The 20,255-nt window shown below is 35.1% G+C and overlaps 2 protein-coding genes and 1 pseudogene across 20 annotated transcripts; 1 reads left to right on the top strand and 2 right to left on the bottom strand.

The window, feature by feature from the left end:
* Positions 1-1,031: 1,031 nt before the first annotated feature.
* Positions 1,032-1,947, bottom strand: LOC122004778 (annotated as a pseudogene).
* Positions 1,948-4,838: 2,891 nt separating this feature from the next.
* Positions 4,839-5,370, top strand: LOC122004779 (ATP synthase subunit alpha, chloroplastic-like). The gene is made up of 2 exons (XM_042559614.1): positions 4,839-5,221; positions 5,367-5,370. The coding sequence occupies exons 1-2, from the start codon at positions 4,839-4,841 to the stop codon at positions 5,368-5,370; spliced, it is 387 nt and encodes a 128-aa protein (XP_042415548.1).
* A 4,358-nt stretch (positions 5,371-9,728) lies between these two features.
* LOC122007346 lies at positions 9,729-14,117 on the bottom strand. Of its 19 annotated transcripts, none has more exons than XR_006118905.1 (4): positions 13,240-14,117; positions 12,211-13,038; positions 12,045-12,130; positions 9,729-11,109 (listed from the first exon to the last, which is right to left on the bottom strand). XR_006118905.1 is itself a non-coding variant. In XM_042563207.1 (2 exons), exons 1-2 carry the CDS (start codon positions 13,699-13,701, stop codon positions 13,027-13,029), a joined length of 474 nt encoding a protein of 157 aa, XP_042419141.1. In that variant the 5' UTR covers positions 13,702-14,102; the 3' UTR covers positions 9,729-13,026. The 19 variants fall into 19 exon arrangements, 1 of the variants encoding a protein (XP_042419141.1); XR_006118904.1 differs by having other exon boundaries at positions 9,729-11,124; XR_006118903.1 differs by lacking the exon at positions 12,045-12,130 and having other exon boundaries at positions 12,211-12,307; positions 12,440-13,038; positions 13,240-14,115.
* Positions 14,118-20,255: the final 6,138 nt, after the last annotated feature.

Raw genomic sequence — 20,255 nt, forward strand, 5'->3', positions numbered from 1 at the left:
GGTATTTTGGGATTAGGGCATTTGACTTTTTTTTTAGAAAAATATACGTTAATATGACGTCTCTTAATTTGAAATGCCCTTTTAATTTTTATATAAAAAACTTTGCATTGAACATATTTAACAAGTAAAATAATAAAAAGAGCACTTAATACTTGTCTATATATTATAATTTTATCCATGATATATAATTCATCCGAAATTGAACTTTGATTTAACATTATTTAAAAAAATCGATACGCGTAATATTTTATGATTAAAAACCTATGATATTTTCTATGTGTTTTTAATGTGAGACTATATTTACAACTTTACAACCCAACAGTTAATATTGGGTTGTGGCAGTTGCAATTACAGAGTAGTTACTTGTCACACCCCACAAACCCCATTACACTCTCTCATTCCAAGCTCTCTCGATCAATTAACCGACTTCAGGCTATTTTTCTTAAAATTAAAACTTTGCAATGAATCCGAGATTCATCGCAAATTCGCAATGAATCTGTTTATTCGTTGCAAATTCGTGATGAATCCCTGTTTCATCGCAACTACTTAATAATAAATTATATAACAATATTTGCAATGAATTCAATATTGTTGTAAAATCTACGATGAATTCTAGATTTGTTGTAAAATTTACGACGAATTTTAGATTCATTGCAAAATCTATGACGAATTCCGTGTTCATTGCAAAATCGATGAAAAAGTTACAACTAATGATTTATTCATCCCTGATTTTACAACAAATATTTATTTTTATCGTTGAATTGCAACAAATTTAGTAATGAAATATTTTTCATTGTTGATTAGCCATAAAATATTTTGTTGCTGATTAGCCATGAGATATTTACGTTGCTAAATTAGTTACTAAGTAGTAACAATTTATGTTTTTTTTACAAAACACGTCAAGTTTTCGGCCTTAAATGATTGGGGTTTTTAGTGCGAAGTGGCTATGGGAGGAAAGTTTTTTTTCCAGAGATAAGTATTCGTTAAAAATCAATTCTCTACTTTATTATAATAAATTTATCTTCTTCTAGTTAATTGGGTAGCCCGTTGCTGAGCACCTCTATCTGGTCGCCGGTGTTGATGACGATGGCGTCAGCGAGTGGCTGCACGTCGACCCACTCGCCGCCCTTGAGGACCTGCAGCCCGCCGACGTGGTCGTCCTGGAAGAGGATAATGACACCGCCGGCGTCCGTGTGCGGCCGGAGGCCGAGCTCCACCAGGTCCAGCCGCGGGCACGGCGGGTAATGGCTCACCTTGGTGCCGAAGAAGGGCCGGAGGTGGCCGCCGCCGGTGAACCTGCTCCTGATGGTTCCCTTCTCGAGGCCCAAGTTCTCGTCCATGATCTCCATCAGTTTCTCGGCCAGCTTCTTCACCTCTGCTCTGTACTCCTTCATCGTCTCCCTGATCGATCATCCATCAAACAATTTGTCAATAATTCAAGAACAATTATCATCGAAATTCAAATTCATTCATTCTTTTACTTGAATTGCGGAGGGTGAGAAGGCCATTGGTTGTCGTCTTCGAGAACAAAGACATCTTCCCAATCGATCTTCCCAATCGACATCTTCCAACTTCTTCTTTTCGACTTCTTCTTCTTTTTCTTCTTCTTCTTGAACTAGTCGGTCGAGGAGCTGAACAGGCCGAGAGACCTTGAAGCCCTCGGCCCTGTTCTTGTAGCACTCATTGCACACCTTCTTCACGTGTTCCAGTAGCTCCACCGGAATCCCATGGATCACGAGCTACAATTCGATAGTTCATTATCGGTTCTAGATCGAACAGAGCCTCCAAATCGTATATCGTATATCGTATAAAAAAAGGAAAAGAAAAGATGGTAGTATTATAGACCTGAAAGAAGCCCCATTCTTCGCATCCATTGGCTATCTGAGCCAAGGCCTTGGCCCTCTCCTCTCCCTCCAATTTTGAGAAGTCGATAACCGGAATTGCCATAAGATCGTATGTATGTATGTATGTATGTATGTAATCAATGATCGAAGAAACTTTCGTATGTATGTATGATTGACAAAAATAAGTTAACGTCCATCCATTGGAGACTAATAAATTAATATGGACTAAAGTGAATGGTTAACTAATGGTATAAATACATATTATAAAACACTATTAAGCTAATGATTGATTAACCATCTCTATTTGATATATATATATATAGGCACACAAAGAATAGTAGTTAGCACACCTTCATATGAGCCGAGTTTGCACACCTTCATATGAGCAGTAGTAGGTGGCATCTAACATTGATGATCTAATGTAGCTTAAATTTATTTATTTTTTAATTTCTGTTATCTACGTATAATAATTCCCTTCTCTCTTCTTTAAAGTACGATGTTGTTACCACCAAACTAGCATTACCCATCTTTCTTGGTGCTAATTTTTACAAACTTACAAACTAACACAAAGTGTTGTTGGTTTACAAACCAAGTGTCAGTTTGTACAAACTAACACCAATATTAGAACTAGCCTTTAAAGATCAACTCCAACGTGCTAGCTCTGGTCTTTAAAGACCATATGTTAGAGTTGGTCTTTAAATATTAGTCATGTAATTTCATACTTTTATTAAGAATCGGCTAATGTCTTCTGTCATCATAGGTGACTAATTAATCAACTATTGGGGGCATTTTGACAAATATCAAAATTACAAGCACATTTCTACAAGAATGGACGAAGTTCAGTGGGCTATCTTTTCTCAGCCCATTAACTTGGCCCATTAATTTATCTGGTCTTCTATCGAACCGTCAGTTGCTGCTTGCTTCCATCGTCGATGGCGATCCTGGTCCTCCGCCTCCTCTACCGAAACCCTAATTCTGCCGCCGTTGGCCTCCTCCTGCTCCCCCTCTCTCGCCATTTCTGCGATGCCTCTTCACTCACACCTAATTCTAGCCCTAGCTCCGATGCTCGGTCGCGTACTCCCCTCGAGAAGCAATTTGACTCATGGATCGACCGCCTCCGGCCGGGGTTCACCTCCAATGACGTAGCCGAAGCCATTCGTGCGCAATCGGACTCTGATCTCGCCATGCTCCTACGGTTACATCGTGCAGGGGCTTTGCCAGAAGGGGTGGATGGAGAAGAGGTCGAAGGCACTAGTGCCCACGGCGACTATATACATGGCGGTGATCTGCAGCCTGTCGCTGGAGCGGCGGCTAGAGGCGGCGGTCGAGGTGGTATTCGACATGCTGGAGAACCGCAAGGCGCCGGACATTCTGACCTACCGGACCTTGCTTGAGGAGATGTGCAGGGAGGGGCGGTCGGAGGTGGCATACGATTTGCTGGAGGAGCTCCGGCAGAGGAAGGGCGCCATGAAAGGAAGGATGCACTCCGACTTTTTGGCCAGCCTGCACTGGTGTCTGGGTCTGCCAACCGCAGCATTGATTGCTTCAAACTTCTTGTTTGAAGTAAAGTTTGGCCCTTTCTAAGCAGCATCCGTCCCGGAATCATTAATTTTTTTTTTCATTTTAATTATGCAAACGGGGAGACATCAACCACTACATTTCGATCGGCAATAACAGTTCTTTAGAACACACACTAAAGATTATGGAAACGACCATCTTGTAACCTGTTTATTACAATCAATTTTGATTCTTTCAAGTTGATCATCGTATGGATAGAAAGCTATAAAAATATCTTTCGAGTTGCGACAGAATCTAATAGAACAATGCTATATATATATATATATATATATATATATATATATATATATATATATATATTCAATCATAAATAGGATTAGTTTATTTTTTTGTCAAATTATAGATTATGAAATATAGTTTATTTTTTTGAATAGGATTAGTGTACAGGACAATCCTATCTTTGCGCTAAAATGAGTTGAATATTTTTTTTCAATATACAGATATATATATTTTATTTCACACCTAATGAGATTTATTTATTTTAATATATATAATTAATTTGACTTAATAATTTTTTCATATTTTTTCTTTTATATTCTACTCATATTTTTTTACTTATATTTCATATTCATTAAAAATTATTTTTGATAAATTTAATTGAGATTGATCGGATTATAAATAATATAGGACTGATTTATTTATATATTAGGATTTTTGGAAAGAAATTTTTTTCATTAATATAATAAAAATATATAATTATAAAAAATCCTTTTTAGTAACGTTTTAAATTTAAAATAATAATAATAAAAATACTTTTTATAAGTTTTGATATGTTTAACTACAAACAGAAAAGAGTAGGTAGGCTCATTACATTAAAAAAGCTATGGGAATACTCATACCATAAATAAATAATTGAGCCTGAGAGCCAAATGAATCGAAAGATTCATGTTTGGTTCGGGAAGAAATCAGGAAGTTGTGAAATTAATGGTAAGATAATCTACTTTCATTAAATGATTTATTAGATAATCGAAAATAGAGGATTTTAAGTACTATTCAAAATTCGGAAGAATTACGTAAAGGGGCTGTTGAGCAGCTCGAAAGAGCCCGGACTTGCTTACGTAAAGTGGAAATAGAAGCAGATGAGTATCGAATGAATGGATACTCTGAAATAGAACAAGAAAAAGTAATTTTGATTAATGCCACTAGTGATAGTTTGGAACAATTAGAAAATTACAAAAATGAAACGCTTCATTTTGAACAAGAAAAAGCGATTAATCAGGTCCGACAACGAGTTTTCCAACAAGCCTTACAGGGAGCTCTAGGAACTTTGAACAGTTGCTTGAATAGTGAGTTACATTTCCGTATGATCCGTGCTAATATTCGCATTCTCGGAGCCATGCAAAAAATAACGGATTAGCCTTAGTTTCTAATTTAGGCATTATTTTTTTCCTTCCTAAAAAGAATAAAGAAACGCTAATGGTAACCCTTAGAGCCGACGAAATTAGTAATATTATCCGTGAACGTATTGAACAATATACTAGAGAAGTAAAGATTGTGAATACCGGTACCGTACTTGATGTAGGCGACGGGATTGCTCATATTCATGGTCTTGATGAAGTAATGGCAGGTGAATTAGTAGAGTTTGAAGAGGGTACAATAGGCATTGCTCGGAATTTGGAATCAAATAATGTTGGCGTTGTATTAATGGGTGATGGTTTGATGATACAAGAGGGAAGTTCCGTAAAAGCAACAGGACGAATTGCTCAGATACCCGTGAGTGAGGGTTACTTGGGTCGTGTTATAAATGCTCTGGCTAAACCTATTGATGGGAGAGGTGAAATTTCAGCTTCTGAATCTCGGTTAATTGAATCTCCATTTAATTTAAATAAGATATGAGGTAGGGATAATTAATGCAAAATCTTTCTCATGCATGATTTGATCGGGATAAATGAAAGCAAGATTTTTGTTTTTGTTTTCTATGACACTTTTTGTGATTTGAAATAGATGATTAAACATGTAAAAGAAAATTTTTAGGTTAGGCTATAGCCCAGGACGAGCCTAAGGTAAATCCGTCTCTGCCAAGATGGGGAAGGAAAGAAAAAGATCGGACCTTTTGCACGAGATCATGAGAACCCAATCAAAACGATCGCTCAACGAGACAAAACATAATGAGAAGAGAAAGTGAGGGATCTACCTGCTCACTTGAAGTGCTCGTGTCCCTGGCCCTCCTGTGGAGACGTACGCGCTTCTCGTACAAGGGCTCCTCCACTTCCAACTTCCCCGCCGGAGGAGGTGGAGCCGAGTGCGGGGTGAAATCAGCTCGGCGCTTGCCGGAAACCGAAGACCAAATCATTCCGCCGGAAGACATCCAAAGTAGGAACCTTAGAACGCCCAGTTCTACTGCTTCTCCGCAGATTTTACGCTTCGATAGCGTAGATGTATTTCGCAGAAGTAGAGGTGGAGGGATCTGTTCGCGAGGAAGGTGGAACAATTTCACAGAAGACGACGAAGGGATTCTTTAATAGAGAATAATTTTGACCGAATTTAGTAAGTTCTGCCCACTTGGCATATACATTGCTTAGCCGCAGAGATATTTGGGAGGGATATATTTCTTTCTAAATATTTTGTAATTTTAAATATCTCGGTGGAAAAGGGATTTCTTTTAAATATTTCCTAATCTCAAATATTCTTTTTGGAAGGATATATTTTTTAAAATATTTCCCAATTTTAAATATCCAATTGGAAAGAAATATGAGGAGATTTGAATGTATCTCTGTTTTTAAAAAATAATAAATAAAAAACTTTATATTTCTATGGAATTTGGGATATTTAATAAGTGGTTAAGTCAATATTTAATTTATGAGATATTTAATTATAGAATTTGAGATATTTAAGAAGTGGGATATTTAATTGATAATGTAAATATAATTACCATAAATAAAATATCATTATTCTACACCGTGTAAAAGTTGGTGTCATTATGCTAAAAACCTAATAACTAACTTATATAATATATTATCTGATCAATCATGATTTTAACCTAATTAAATAAAATTTTAACGAGCAGACTATATAACATTCATTGTATTTTAAATGAATAAAATCATGCGTGTATAAATTAGTATATAGTTTTTAATTACAACGTGTAGGAAATAGTTGATAGTAGAAGTTAAAGGGTAATTTTTATAAGAGAAGTAGAGGTATTTTGGGATAAGGGCATTTGACTTTTTTTTTTTTTAGAGAAAAGTATACGTTAATATGATGTCTCCTAATTTGAAATGCCCTTTTAATTTTTATATAAAAAAACTTTGAGTTGACCATAATTAACAAGTAAAATAATAAAAAGAGCACTTAATACTTGTCTATATACTATAATTTTATCCATGATACATAATTCATCCAAAATTGAACTTTGATTTAATATTATTTTAAAAAAATCGATACGTGTATTATTTTATGATTATAAACTTATGATATTTTCTAAGTGTTTTCAATGTGAGACTATATTTATAACCGTAAAATCCCAACAGTTAGTAGTGAGGAGGGTTGTGACAGTTGCAATTGCAGAGTAGTTGCTTGCCACACCCCACAAACCCCATTACACTCCCTTTCCATAAACTGCATTCGTCCAAGTGAAAAGAGGGTTGCTTAAAGTGAGGGGGAAAACTCTGTTCATGCATGAAGAAGAGTGCATCATTTTGCCAGAAGAACATTCAAGTTCAAAATTAGGGATTTGGTTTATGGATATTTCAAAGAGGTTCATTGTGATTTTCTTATAGATGACAAACACAAAGATTGTTCTTCGTCAGTAGATCATTTCGGAGATCATTGTAAGTTTTTACTGGCTTTGAATTATGTATATCATGCTTTAAATATGCTACAATTTTGGCAATTACTGTCAACGTTTTAATAATTATTGATTGTCCATCTGTTTCAAGTTCATGATAATCATGTGTACTTTAATGTCTTATTTATAGCATGAGGTTCATTATCATCACTAATTTTACTCTTTTACCATACAATGGCCTTACAAGATATCTCTAAGTTGTTGAAAATGAGATCCTGGTTGTATTTGTTAATTGTTCATCTGCTTCAGGCTAATGATAATTGTTGTGCACTTAGATGTCTTATTTATAGCATGGAGTTCATTGGTCATGAACAAATTTACTCTTGCTATAAAATGACTTTTACAAGACTTATCTAAGTTGAAATTAAGATCCTTGTGATTTTTAGACGGTTGCTACTTGTCTTTAAAAAAAAATCCATCAATTTCTAGTCTGCCTGCCTGCCTGTCATCATCAATCATGTTGCTAGTAAGATTGATCATGAATTTATGATCTTATGATTGTTTGTTCCTACCATTTTGTTTATGCAGTGTAGGTCTCTAGTTTCTTGAGGCCTTCGGTTTCAAAATTGTCAATTGTGCTTATTTGTTACAAGGCTACCTCTATTCATTTGTTATGTTCTTTGTGCTGATATGTTAGCAAAGGATCATTGCTCTTTTATGTAAAATAAATTTCAAAATTCATTCCTAATTCCAACCTGTCCCACATGTCTACTTGTTTGTTTCAATTCTTAAGTTCAATTATTTGTCAATGACTTTGCAGCCGATGGCCATCAAAGTGTGAGTAGAAGTAAATGGGTAAGCATTAGTCATAAGTGTAACATTAGATTTATCAGTTCATTGATTATCAATATCATATTCCTAAAAAGAGCACTAGTCTCCTTATTTGATTTGTGCAAATTTGCTAATTTTTCTGTATCTTATTCCTTGTATTTAACCATCCTAAATGAATTGCAAGTTAACTATACTCTAATTGATTAGACAATACATCAGTATGCTTCTCCACAATAATATATCCCTTTTAAGTGTCTATTCAATGCTCCCAATACAATCATGCGTGTATGCGTGTAGTCGGTTCCTTGGTATCAATATTTGCAGTAGTTAAATTTAGTTTATGTTTTTGCAGTTAACAACTCAAATATTAACTCAGTGCAAGGTTTTGTGCTCTGTTGATATATTGCTAATTGGCCTAGTTATTGATTCTTCATCATGTCAATGTCAATTTATCCAACTTATCTGATTAGGTAAGATACATACAATCATTCATTTTTTTATGGTCTTTGCAAGTTGTTTTCATTGTGTTTCCACATTAATCTCTCTGCTGTACAACTCAAACAATTACTGTCTTATTTTTAGCTGAAGCAACTTCTGATAAACTTTTCCTATTTCACTATAAGAAAAACCCTCATAGACATCGGTTTTCCACCGCTGTCTATTACATTTTCGACCAATGTCTATGAAGGTGATATAAAAGGTCTGCCATTTTAAACATCGGGTTATAACTAGTATCACTTAACGACATCGGGTGTAAAATCGATGTAATATTATATGTTAATAACACCACTTTTGGCAGCAGTATATGACCGATGTAATATTAGTTAATGACACCAGTTTTGCAGCGGTGGAAAACCGATGTAATATCAGTATTATTTAACGACACAAATTTGATTTTTGAAATAGTGAAAAACCAATATTATCACCAAGAAAATCATAAAATTAAGTTAATATTATTAATTCACTAAGAAAATCACAAATAAAAATGCACCAATGTATCTAAACACACCAAGTCAATATCCATATAACCAACACGTAAATATTCTTCTTACAACATAAAAAAGATAATAGATATTGTGCACCTCAAGTCAGTATCCACAAATTAAACATAACTATTTTTCTTACAACATCAAAAGGTAATACATAGTACACAAATATTCTTCTTACTGGTGCCAACGTTATCCTTCTTGCTCTGTGCAGAGATTTAATTAAATCTTCCCCAATAGTTTTATTTGTTAATAGACAATTCTCTTTATCTATTAATGGATGGACACCTCTGCTTGTTTGATGTCCTGAGGGTGACAACTGATTGATGATTCTTTGTAAAGGAGGCCTCCATCTTAAAGGAGCCACTGTAGGCTTCGGGAACTTTGCAACATCCTTTTTGGTTGTCCTCTCACCATTTAATTGATTCTCCAGTTCTCTTACCTGAATAGAATAAAATAGTCAATAGGGATATAAAGCAGTTTGTTGCTTACATAAGGGAAATTAAAGATGCTGTAAATTCTAATCAAATAGAGATTGAGAATGAGATAAGTAACCTTTTACTGGTAATTTTTACTTGTTTGCTTCTTTGATCTGCACATTTGAAATAATCTGTTATAAGGCAACTGATTTATACAAAGGCTCTGCTAGTGAAACTATAAAAGTCAATTTATCTGTAAATTCAAAAGGTGTTCAAATTTCAAATTTAATTGCAAACGGTCGAGCATGCACTACTTCATCAGCAGCTAAGTATGATAGCAAACCTGTGAATACAAGAACCCAATCAAATGGATGCACCAGTAGATGTTCCTCCCACTCTATAGGAGTTGCTGAAAATAGGCACTATAACTCTGATTTAGCTTCTTTTCGAGAATCTGATCATGGAATTACAAGAGAAACTACTCTAGCAAGCTCAAAAGGTGGGTTCCAAGCGTCAAAAAACCATAGTGTGCTTTCTGATTCAAGGGCAGCTCCAACTCCCACAGTGGAAACTCTGGAAATTACTAGTAAGAAAGAACAAGTAGTCGAATGCTTATTGCCCCGTGGACTAGTAAATTCTGGAAATATATGTTTTTTAAATGCAACAATGCAAGGACTTCTCTCCTGTCCACCGTTTGTTCAACTTTTGCAGGAGTTAAGGAATCAAAGTATCTCAAAGGTCTGAATCACTTGAACCACTATACCAGCTCTCATGTAGTCTTTATCTTTTTATAATCTATTCCTTATTTCTAAACAGGCGCTAAACTGGACCAACACAGATTGGTTGGAAAGACTATACAAATCATCCACAAAAAACAAAAAACATCCCATTCCATCCATTCCCCTTTAAAAAAATGCCACGTATTAATATAAAATATCTATAAATATTATAGTAGTTATAATTTGATAATCATAATTACTATAACATTAATTTTTAATAGTTATTATAGTCGTTATAAAATTATAATAATGATAACAATTACAATTTTGTAACTACTACAATGTCAATATATAATTGCTATAACGTGATGTGAAATCCTCATAGACATACTCAATTGGTTAGAGAATGATATATTTATTATAATGAAATAAGGATCAATTCATGATAGGTGTCTAGAAGATAATCTCATGATTTACTCCTTTTTATATAAGTTAGAGACAAATTGTGAAAGTATATGGAATCACTGTAATCATCTTTTTAATATTTGAGCCAGAGATAAGGAGGACAATTCTATTGTTTATAGGACAAATCATTTTATTTGGGGGAACTAAACTCTTCACATGCTTTATGGTGAAGTCATTGGATGGCAGTGTCCTACAGCAAAGTCTACTCAGTTGACTTCCTTTCTTATTTGAAAGAAAGTGATCTAGATTCCATGATCACATTTAGGCAGAACAATAAGACATTATAATCATGGAATGCTGACTAAAAAAGGTGCTAATCTTCATCCACGTCTACTAGTTTTACTTTTGAATGAAATACTTGTGCATTCGGTGACAAGGCCTTGTGCAACTCACCTTGCATTTTAAAACAGAGTTTTATGATCATCTTGCGAGTAACACAATTCTTGAAAGTGAAGATTAGTCGTTAATTAGCAGTTCTTGAGATCGTCTCACTTTGCGCCTCACCTTCTTGAATGAGTCCTTATTCTCTTTACATTTGCTCTGCAATGAGAAAGTCTACATTGACTTGGTTAGCACAAGAGATTAAATTAAAACGTGACAAAATCAGAACAAAAAAATCAGAGGAGGATGGCTAAGTCAAAATAATATCAATATCATCCAACAAAGATAACAAAAAAAATTGTAAAACGATGATGTGCTAGAGAGATTTTGACGAGATCTGCAAAAGCATGAGTAATTGAAGTTTGCATAATAAAAATTACTAAGAAAAGCTCTAGCATTGCAATTCTAATCAAGCACAGAGTTTCTGATTCTTGACGAGAAAATTATGTTAAATGATCATACATTTTAAGTAGTTTTTTTTAACAACTTTTTGCTAAAAATTAACTATGGTGATAAGTGGCCTCTGTCGTTCCTTAACCGGAGGTTAAAATTATAAATCTGCAACAGGAATAGATTGGTTTATAATATTAAGTGTAGTAACCGGAGGTTAAAATTCAGTTGATAATAGGTGGCTCTCATGTAGTCTTTATTGTCTTCTCAGAAAATGGGATAATATGAAAGAATACCAAAGAATTAACAAGAGATTAATAGAAGTGAACTGATAAGAGTTAAGACTACTGATTTATGAAGGAAAACATACTCATACAGAGGATCCAAATGCAGAAAAATAGGAATAAGCATTACAATAGAATTCTTACAAACACAGGAAAATAAGAACGATAATTAAAATTGAATTGTTAATCACATCAAAAGGTCCAAACCAATTCAAGTTTATCCAGTACTGCATATAATACAAATAATCATTTAAGTAATCTTCATCATGAAATCTTTGTAAACATGAATTGCTTATAAGTAACATCATAATAGAAAAAAAAAATTCTGATAGGCTTTCAAGCTTAAAGCATAAAGCAAGTTGAACTCGCATGCACGTCTTGTATAAACAAGCATAACATAAATATTTATTTGGTACTAACATTATGCCTGATAGAAACAACATGTCGAAACATAAGGTACTAAAAGATGGTTCCAGATAACAGGCGGTTGACCCACAGCCCAACACCTAGCCAAAGGCTCAAACAATCACCATTAAAATAATATTACAATAGAGGAGAATATTAAATTAAGAATTACTAATATCACCTTTTAGAGCAATGTTGAAACACCATCTTCTTCAAAATGCTGCTAAATCTTGAATGGTGATTGAGCTTAAAGATTATTCTCATATTTCAAGTTGATACTACACCAAAGGAATAAGCAAAGAGTGATACAACATGCTAGTATGAAAAACAATCTAAAACATAGATTTAAATAGCTTAGATTTCATTGCCAACAGCTAGCCAGCACATCTGAGTGCAATGTGTTCACATACCTCCTTTATGGTCGCCTCAACCTTCTTATTGTCTTGCTGCTCTGATACTCCCCAAACAGCTTGGGGCGGCGCTGTGGTATACATGAGTATACCAACAGGTTCCAGTGACCTGCTACATTTTATGATGAGACAACCAAGCTACATAATAAACAGGAGAGAACTTGAAGACTCAACATAAAATTATAATATTCTCCAAGTAACCTTTACCACCGATTATTTAGCTTACGAGACGGTAACTCGTCCCAACAGTTATGTCAAGTTAGAAGACAATCCCAAGTATTGGAAGTTATCAGAACAAAAAAGACGATAGTAAGGGATACATACCGCTAGCACATGACAAAGAATTTCCAAGTTACAAAAACTATAATCAATCTGCAACACATTAAACAAGAAATGAATCCCACCTTTCTATTTGCAATTGCTCCAAAAGTTAATTGTTTAGGCTCCCCACCAGACGGGTTTAAAACATGGAGTTCATCATCCCTGACATATGCAAGCATGCTTCCATCTGGTGGCAGATGCGGGTCAATAATTGGCGAGCTAGCACAACATGTAAGCTTGAGCTCTGGCTCTAAGCCTGATATTTCCTAGAAATATACCTGATGAAACAGACAGCGATCACTTAATATATCATAATCAAAGAAGAAAGTTTAAGATCAACAGGTAGAAGGGCACGCAGAATAGCTACTTGTGATGAAGCATTTTAATGTTCAAAACAGAAATTGCTTCAAATACAATTGACCTATTAGTTGAATGTCAACACTTGCTCATTAAATCAGGAAATAGGGCAGAGCACAGACCCCATTTGGCAATGGCACCATGATAGTGGGCTTCCCTGGAGCGGAGCAAGAAGAGGACGTCGACCTCGATTTCCACTCGTACCTCGTGACTCCCAATCCCCTCTCCCTTGACCTCTCTCGCCTCAGCTTCTCTTCAGCCGAGAGATTACTCTCATCGAGGCCGCCTCCATCAGGTGGGCAAATCACAAGCTCCTGCCGTCGTGAGGCAACGTCAAAGGCGAAGACTTTACGGTGGAGGATACCATCGGGGCTGAAGAGATAGGAGATCAAGCGCCCATCGGGGCTGAAGCTGATGGAAGAGGGAGCGACGTATCCCGGAAGAGGGTACTGGACGATCTCCTTCACGGGAAAGAGGAAAGAGTCTTCCTCAGAATCAGTAAGGGGCATCTCGGCTTCGCAGTGGCACGACTTCTTCGAAAAAGTCTCCTTCTCGTCGTCCTCCGCGGCCGCCTTGTCCTGCATCAAGAATGGAAGATATGCAGGGGGAGAGGAAGCGCCAGACAGGCCGCCGGAAAAAGAAGGAGTCGCCGGGCGTCGAACCCTAGGAGTTCGGATGGCGATCAGATCGGGGAAACGAGGTGATCTAGCTCTCACTTCACTAATATAGTAATGGTGCTAGGCCCTCCTTGGAGCGGAAAAAGAAGGACCAGTACTCCTGCACCTTATCCCGCATGATTGATCCCATCTTAAGGTTCACTGCACGCTTGCCTTTCACTTCCGCCGAGCTCATCACCCACACGAACCAGTAGACCGCGACAGCGCCGACGACCGCCGCCGTCCACATCGCCGTCAAGAGATTCATTGCTCGTCTTTCAAATGGTAACTCCTAAAGGAGGATGCGGAGGATTAGGGCTTCGATTTATGGTGGGCGAGGAGAAGCCCAAAAGAAATCGCGCTAAGAAAGTCCGTCAGAAGTTTGGTTCATAGACACCGGGTTTTAAAAACCGCAGTTAAAATTGATGTCTATTAAAGAAAAAAAGACGCTCATAGACATTGGCTAAAAAAACCGATGTCTATGAGCGAAAATCTGCGCTCATAGACACAGGTTTTTGGAAAAATCGGTGTAAAATACTTAAAGACATCGGTTTTTACTTAAAACCGTTGTTGTTCCACCGATGTCTATGAAAGTTTTCTTGTAGTGTTTTGAGATTCTTCTGGATATGTTCAAAAATTTATTTCCAAACAGAAATGCTCAAAATAAATTCCCGCAAATTATATCATTGTATAAAATTAAAGCTTAGCTTGTGTTAGTTCATAATGTTTAAGATCAAATTATAGTAGTTCATATATGGTGAAACTTAATGATAGTTACATGATGATGTAAACAACCTTTGCTAACATCTTGCCATACCTAAGATCAGATCTAGGAGTCGTGTTTATTTTTATTAATCGTGTTTCAGATTGATCAAGTTGTTTAATGTTATTTAAAATCGTGTCTAATATTATACATGTTTTTGAACATATTCCACATGCGATCAGAAGTTTCTTCTTTCCTGGTGCTTTGCAATATGTATGAGGCTTTACTTGGAACCTAAAACACCACACTATGTTCATTGATTGGTTCTTTGTATCAGTGTGATGACTTTGATCTATAGTCTGTGTTTGTAGCACATGTCGGTAAGTAAAATACCTTCACCTATAGGAAGACACAAGAGTGAACTCTCTACCAAAGCCAAAAGATCTTTGCCTCAAGAGCTTCTCTATGCCTATTCATCTGCATGAAAATAATACGACTACTGAGAATAATGCTTCATAAGTTGTTAAGTGAATTGGGAAGTATCTTCTACTATGGATCTCCAAGTAACAAAGTATAATACAACCCTTAACATACCTTTTATTGAAATATAGTATAAGAAACTAAAGGGTGATTTAGATAAAGGATAGTCTTATTTAGGAAGTTCTTGTCAATTAGGAATTTCATATAAGAGTTTATTATATGCAATCTTGCTTATATTGTAAAAGATTGGTTTTATGATTTGAATCCGTGATATTAAAATCACACTGTAATAATTTTACCGTGGTCCCAGCATGTCAAAGGCAATTTTGAATGAGATATTTTTCGTTTTTCATAATTTTTTTTTTCTAGATGTCCATTTGAAAGTTTAAATGATATCTTTGACAAAAAAATAAATTTCCCAACGTGTGTTTTATATCTTGATATTTTCCAACCAAAATATCTTATGAAACCTCGAAGATTTAATGAATTTATTGATGTCCAATCAAAATCTATTAAAACATTGACTCGGCCTTAAATTAGAAATTAAATTGCATTTGCACATCTGTAGTTCCTTCACTTGTTGCCAAAGAGCCCCAAACTCTATCCACGTGAGAATTATTTGATTTGGCCAACCGAGTGGGACCCGCTAAATCTACCAAATGGCCAATAAATTCCCCCTCCCCTATCTTTTTCACGTGGACAAATATTATTCGGCACAACTAAGAATGATTATTAAATCAATTAGGCTACGTACTTAGATTCTTATAGCCTGTGGGTCCGATATTTATAATTTATTTTTTTAATTATAATATATTTATAGAAATTTTTTTACATGCATCTAAGGAATAATGGACTTCTAGATTATTCACTACAGGTACTTTTTGATTTATTTTGACGGCCAATAAAATTTTTTTGTAGGATCGAATCGATCACCTCAGGTCAATGATACCTAACTTGATTAATCTTGTATTTTTATATGATTCTTATAACCATCATAGCCTTGATTTAGAAACGAATGCATCAAGGGTTGAATTGAAAGTAAACTCATTTTTTCAGATATATAAAGATCGATTCCTAACTTCGATAAATTAACGGATGAATTTTTCTTAAAAAACAATTGATATAAGAACGTTAGGTTGATCGGTCGTCTGCTACAAATACTTCCCGATTTATCTTAATGATCTATCAGGTTTTTTTATAGACCAGATTGATCATCTCTAAAATTAATCAATGTAAACTAGATACCTAATTCCAACAATAAAAAAAACTGAACTCGTAATTGGAATTAAGACACCTAATGAACTAACTAGATCTCATTGATTGCATTAGCTATTCCAAATTCATTGTAGTAATAAATTATCGAACAAGATCTCATATATATATATACTCGAACATTCCTTGATCTACTATGTCGATATACAATAATATGAGTGGGATCTAACTCCGTTCGAAACATCATAATCAAGAACTATATATATATATATATATAGTGGTGAATCTAGAAATTCAAGTATGGAGGGACGATTTTTACACGGAATAAAGGACATTATCCTCTATCTCCACTAGTAAAATTTCATAATACTAGGGGTTCTGGATTCACCCCTGTATATATGATGTGTGTGTGGTTTAGTTCAATCGCACGAGTCAAGTTTCATTTGAACCTCACGAGGGAGCCAGACTAGCACAACATAAGAGGTAATTAAATCTTAGTTACCCTCCTCGTTAAGTTTGATTTGTTCCGTGTATTGATTTTCGATTTAGAATTTAGCCAATGGAATTGTCTATGCTCAACCGAATAACCATAATGAATTTCTAGGGGGGGTCGGGAAGGGTTGCGGACTAACAAATTAAGGAGGCGGAGTCTTTTTAGTCACTATAGACCGTAAAAGAGAGTACTTTACTCTTAGCTAGTGAATGCGATGGTCAACCGATCAACGGGCCGGAAAGAAATTACCATTAAACATTTTGAACATACACACTACTCAAGCAAGACAACTCTTCTACATCAACCCAAAAGAAAAGGAAAAAAACAAGAAGCAAAAAACAGTGAAGAAAACTTAAATGTAAACAATTAAGTCACATCACATCACGGTTAATTTATAGTCGACAGCCGAGTGATTAGAGAGAGATAAATTATGGAGTTAACTTATATCCGACTGCTAAATATCTAGAGGATGGAAGGAATTTTTTTTCCATGAGAATATATATGTTTATCGAGAATTGATCTTTTATCATATTATGACACACTATCATTCTCAAGCCAATTAGACATCCTTATAACAAAAAAAAAAAAATCCTAGCTAATAAGGATCCTAATTAAATAAAATATTTACAATTTTTCAAACAAAGTGTTTATAAGAGCATCCATAGTAACATTAGCACATCTGTTTCACGTTAAAAGTAAAAAAAAAAAAACATACATCTCTCAATTATCAAAAACCCTTTCAACAATTTTTTTCATAAATTTCACACTTTTCATTATATATATATATGATCCGGTGATAAGGTCCACCCCTCAGAGGGTCATGGCCATGGTGGAAGTCAAGGTCTAGGCGGTCAACGTCCATGTGTCGTTGGTCGGTTTGACAACTCACTCGCTCGACCGGGATAAAGAAGTACCGATCAGATATGACCATAGCTCGGCTAAACACCGAGCTTCCGATGCTCAAAACAAGACATACGCCGAGCGGTCAGCTCGCTCGGACTTACATTTAACCCTGGAACTAGTGAAAAGGGATCGCAACACAATGAAACTCGGACAGTGGAATGATTGGTCGAGCGACCACTCCGCTTAGCCAAAGGGCTATACCACCCGAACGGCTAAGGGTTGGCCGAGCGGTTGTCCTGATCGGCCCACTAATAGACAAAAAGAGGATCAGTCGACATCCTCGTAGGAATTCGTGCCACCAACAAATGACATGGTTGACGGTATGGACGAGCAGAGGATCGTACGACAGAAGCTTCTACTGTCATGTCAGAGATATGCTTGGGTCATTGAAGTATGGTGTCAGAGACGCTTTCCTGACATGTCTTTTCAGGGTAAGTTTTGAGAAGCGTGTGTGCCTCGAGGAGCGTGCACATGAGCCTTCGGAGCCCTATATAAAGGACCCCAAGTTTCAACGGAGGTATGCACATTTTTTACTGTAGCTACTGTTACTCTGCTTCTCTGATTCCTCGCTTATACACCGCCGGAGACTGGCTTGAGTGTCGGAGAGCCATCGCTGGGGAATCCCTCCCTGACTTGGCACTGACGTTGCTGTGGTTGCAGGTCTCTCTGACTCGGAGCCCACCAACAATCAACAAGAGCGCTACGTCCCCCAGCATCCATAGCCTCGACTCTCGGACAGGATCAATATATTTCTTATCTTTTCTTCATATTTCACCATTTATATAATTAAATTTTTAAAAAATATTAATTAAAAAATATTTTAATATTATATATATTTCTTATCTCATATTGGTCTGTTCTTTTTTTTTTTTAACAAATATAAAAATTAAAAATTAATATAAAAATAAAAAAAAGATGGTGTGTCATGATACAAACTATATTACAAACTACCCATAATTCTCTATTCATACAAATGTGGCCTATGCCATATATATAAATTCTCAATGAATCCGTCCAATAACCCATTGGATTCCATCTCGAACTCATATGGCATAAAAAGCGATTCACTCGTCCTCAACACCTCCTCTAATTCGTCCCTAAATCAATACGGAAAAGATAAATCCATGAATGACTATTAGCCATTAAAACAGGCAACAAGGCATGGGACGACACTTTCAAATAAGTCCATTAGCTAGTATCTATTATTAATATGACTCAAATTAAAACACGATTAATAAAAATACAATTTATAATTATTTTTTATGAAGTTTTAATTTTGTTTTAACTAGTCCAAAATATATGAATTTCAACATGAGCTAACCGTTCACATGGACGGTCGGCCCGCAAATAGTTGACTAATATGACATATTCAATAGAGCTATTGGTATTAAGATGATTAATCAAGCTGGGTAACATTGAGTCTAGATGATTGATTCGGTCCCATAAAATTTTTTCGCCTGCCGTAAGAATGAATAAATAAGGAGAGTAATTGGTATTAAGAGCGGTACAAAGAAGGCATTGATTGGAGATGCTGACATCAGCTATTGGACTCTTATAACATGCTCTAACTTATACTTTAAATTTATCTAATCGATTTAGGTATGAAAAAAATATATTGGCTCAACATTTTTTTTCTTCGGATATCTATATAATCAAGAGAAATAGACGAACACATAGGAATTAATTTCATCTCATTCCGAACTCTCTAGGTCCATTAACCGGCTTCGGATAATTTTTATTTTTAATTTTATTTTTTAAAAAATAGCAAATTTGCATTGGATCCTCGCTTTAGATTCGTTGCAAATAGGCTACTTTTAAAAAAAAAACTCAAAAATTCTCCGAAGTCAATTAATTGACCTAAAGAGTTCGGAATGAGATGAAATCAATTTTGATATATTCATATCATTATCCCGATTGTATAGATATCCTCAAAAAAAAAAATTGACCTAATATATTTTTTTCAGTGATTTTTTCAATACTAATGTATCTGAAAAATATAATTCATATTTAAAAAAATCACGAATCAAAATATATTGAGTCAAATCTTTGTTTGAACGGATAGATATAATAAGGAGAAATATATAAATATATAGGAATTGGTTTAACCTCATTCCAAGCTCTCTCGATCAATTAACCGACTTCAAGCTGTTTTTCTTAAAATTAAAACTTTGCAATGAATCTATTTATTCGTTGTAAATTCATGATGAATCCCTGTTTCATTGTAACTTCTTAATAATAATTCATGTAATAATATTTGTCACGAATTTAATATTGTTGTAAAATCTACGATAAATTTTAGATTCGTTGTAAAATTTACGACGAATTTTAGATTCATTGTAAAATCTGCGACGAATTCCGTGTTCATTGCAAAATCGATGAAAAAATTACAACGAATGATTTATTCATCCCTGATTTTGCAACAAATATTTATTTTGAATTGCAACAAATTTAGTAATGAAATATTTTCCATTGTTGATTTGCCACAAAATATTTTTGTTGCTGATTGGCCATGAAATATTTATTAGTTACTAAGTAGTAACAATTTATATATGTTTTTATTACAAAACTCGTCGGCCTTAAATGATTGGGTTTTTTAGTGCGAAGTGCCTATGGGATGAAAGTTTTTTTCCAGAGATAAGTATTAGTTTTTTTGTTTTTTTATTTTTTTATTTTTGAAAAACGAAACGTAAT

Source organism: Zingiber officinale, chromosome 7B (assembly GCF_018446385.1).
Source record: "Zingiber officinale cultivar Zhangliang chromosome 7B, Zo_v1.1, whole genome shotgun sequence".
In the NCBI taxonomy this organism is placed as follows: Eukaryota; Viridiplantae; Streptophyta; class Magnoliopsida; order Zingiberales; family Zingiberaceae; genus Zingiber; species Zingiber officinale.

Excerpts from the sequence above, each read along its gene's own strand:
- LOC122004779 (XM_042559614.1), top strand. The coding sequence starts at position 4,839 with ATGGTAACCCTTAGAGCCGACGAAATTAGTAATATTATCCGTGAACGT.
- LOC122007346 (XM_042563207.1), bottom strand. The coding sequence starts at position 13,701 with ATGCAGGACAAGGCGGCCGCGGAGGACGACGAGAAGGAGACTTTTTCG.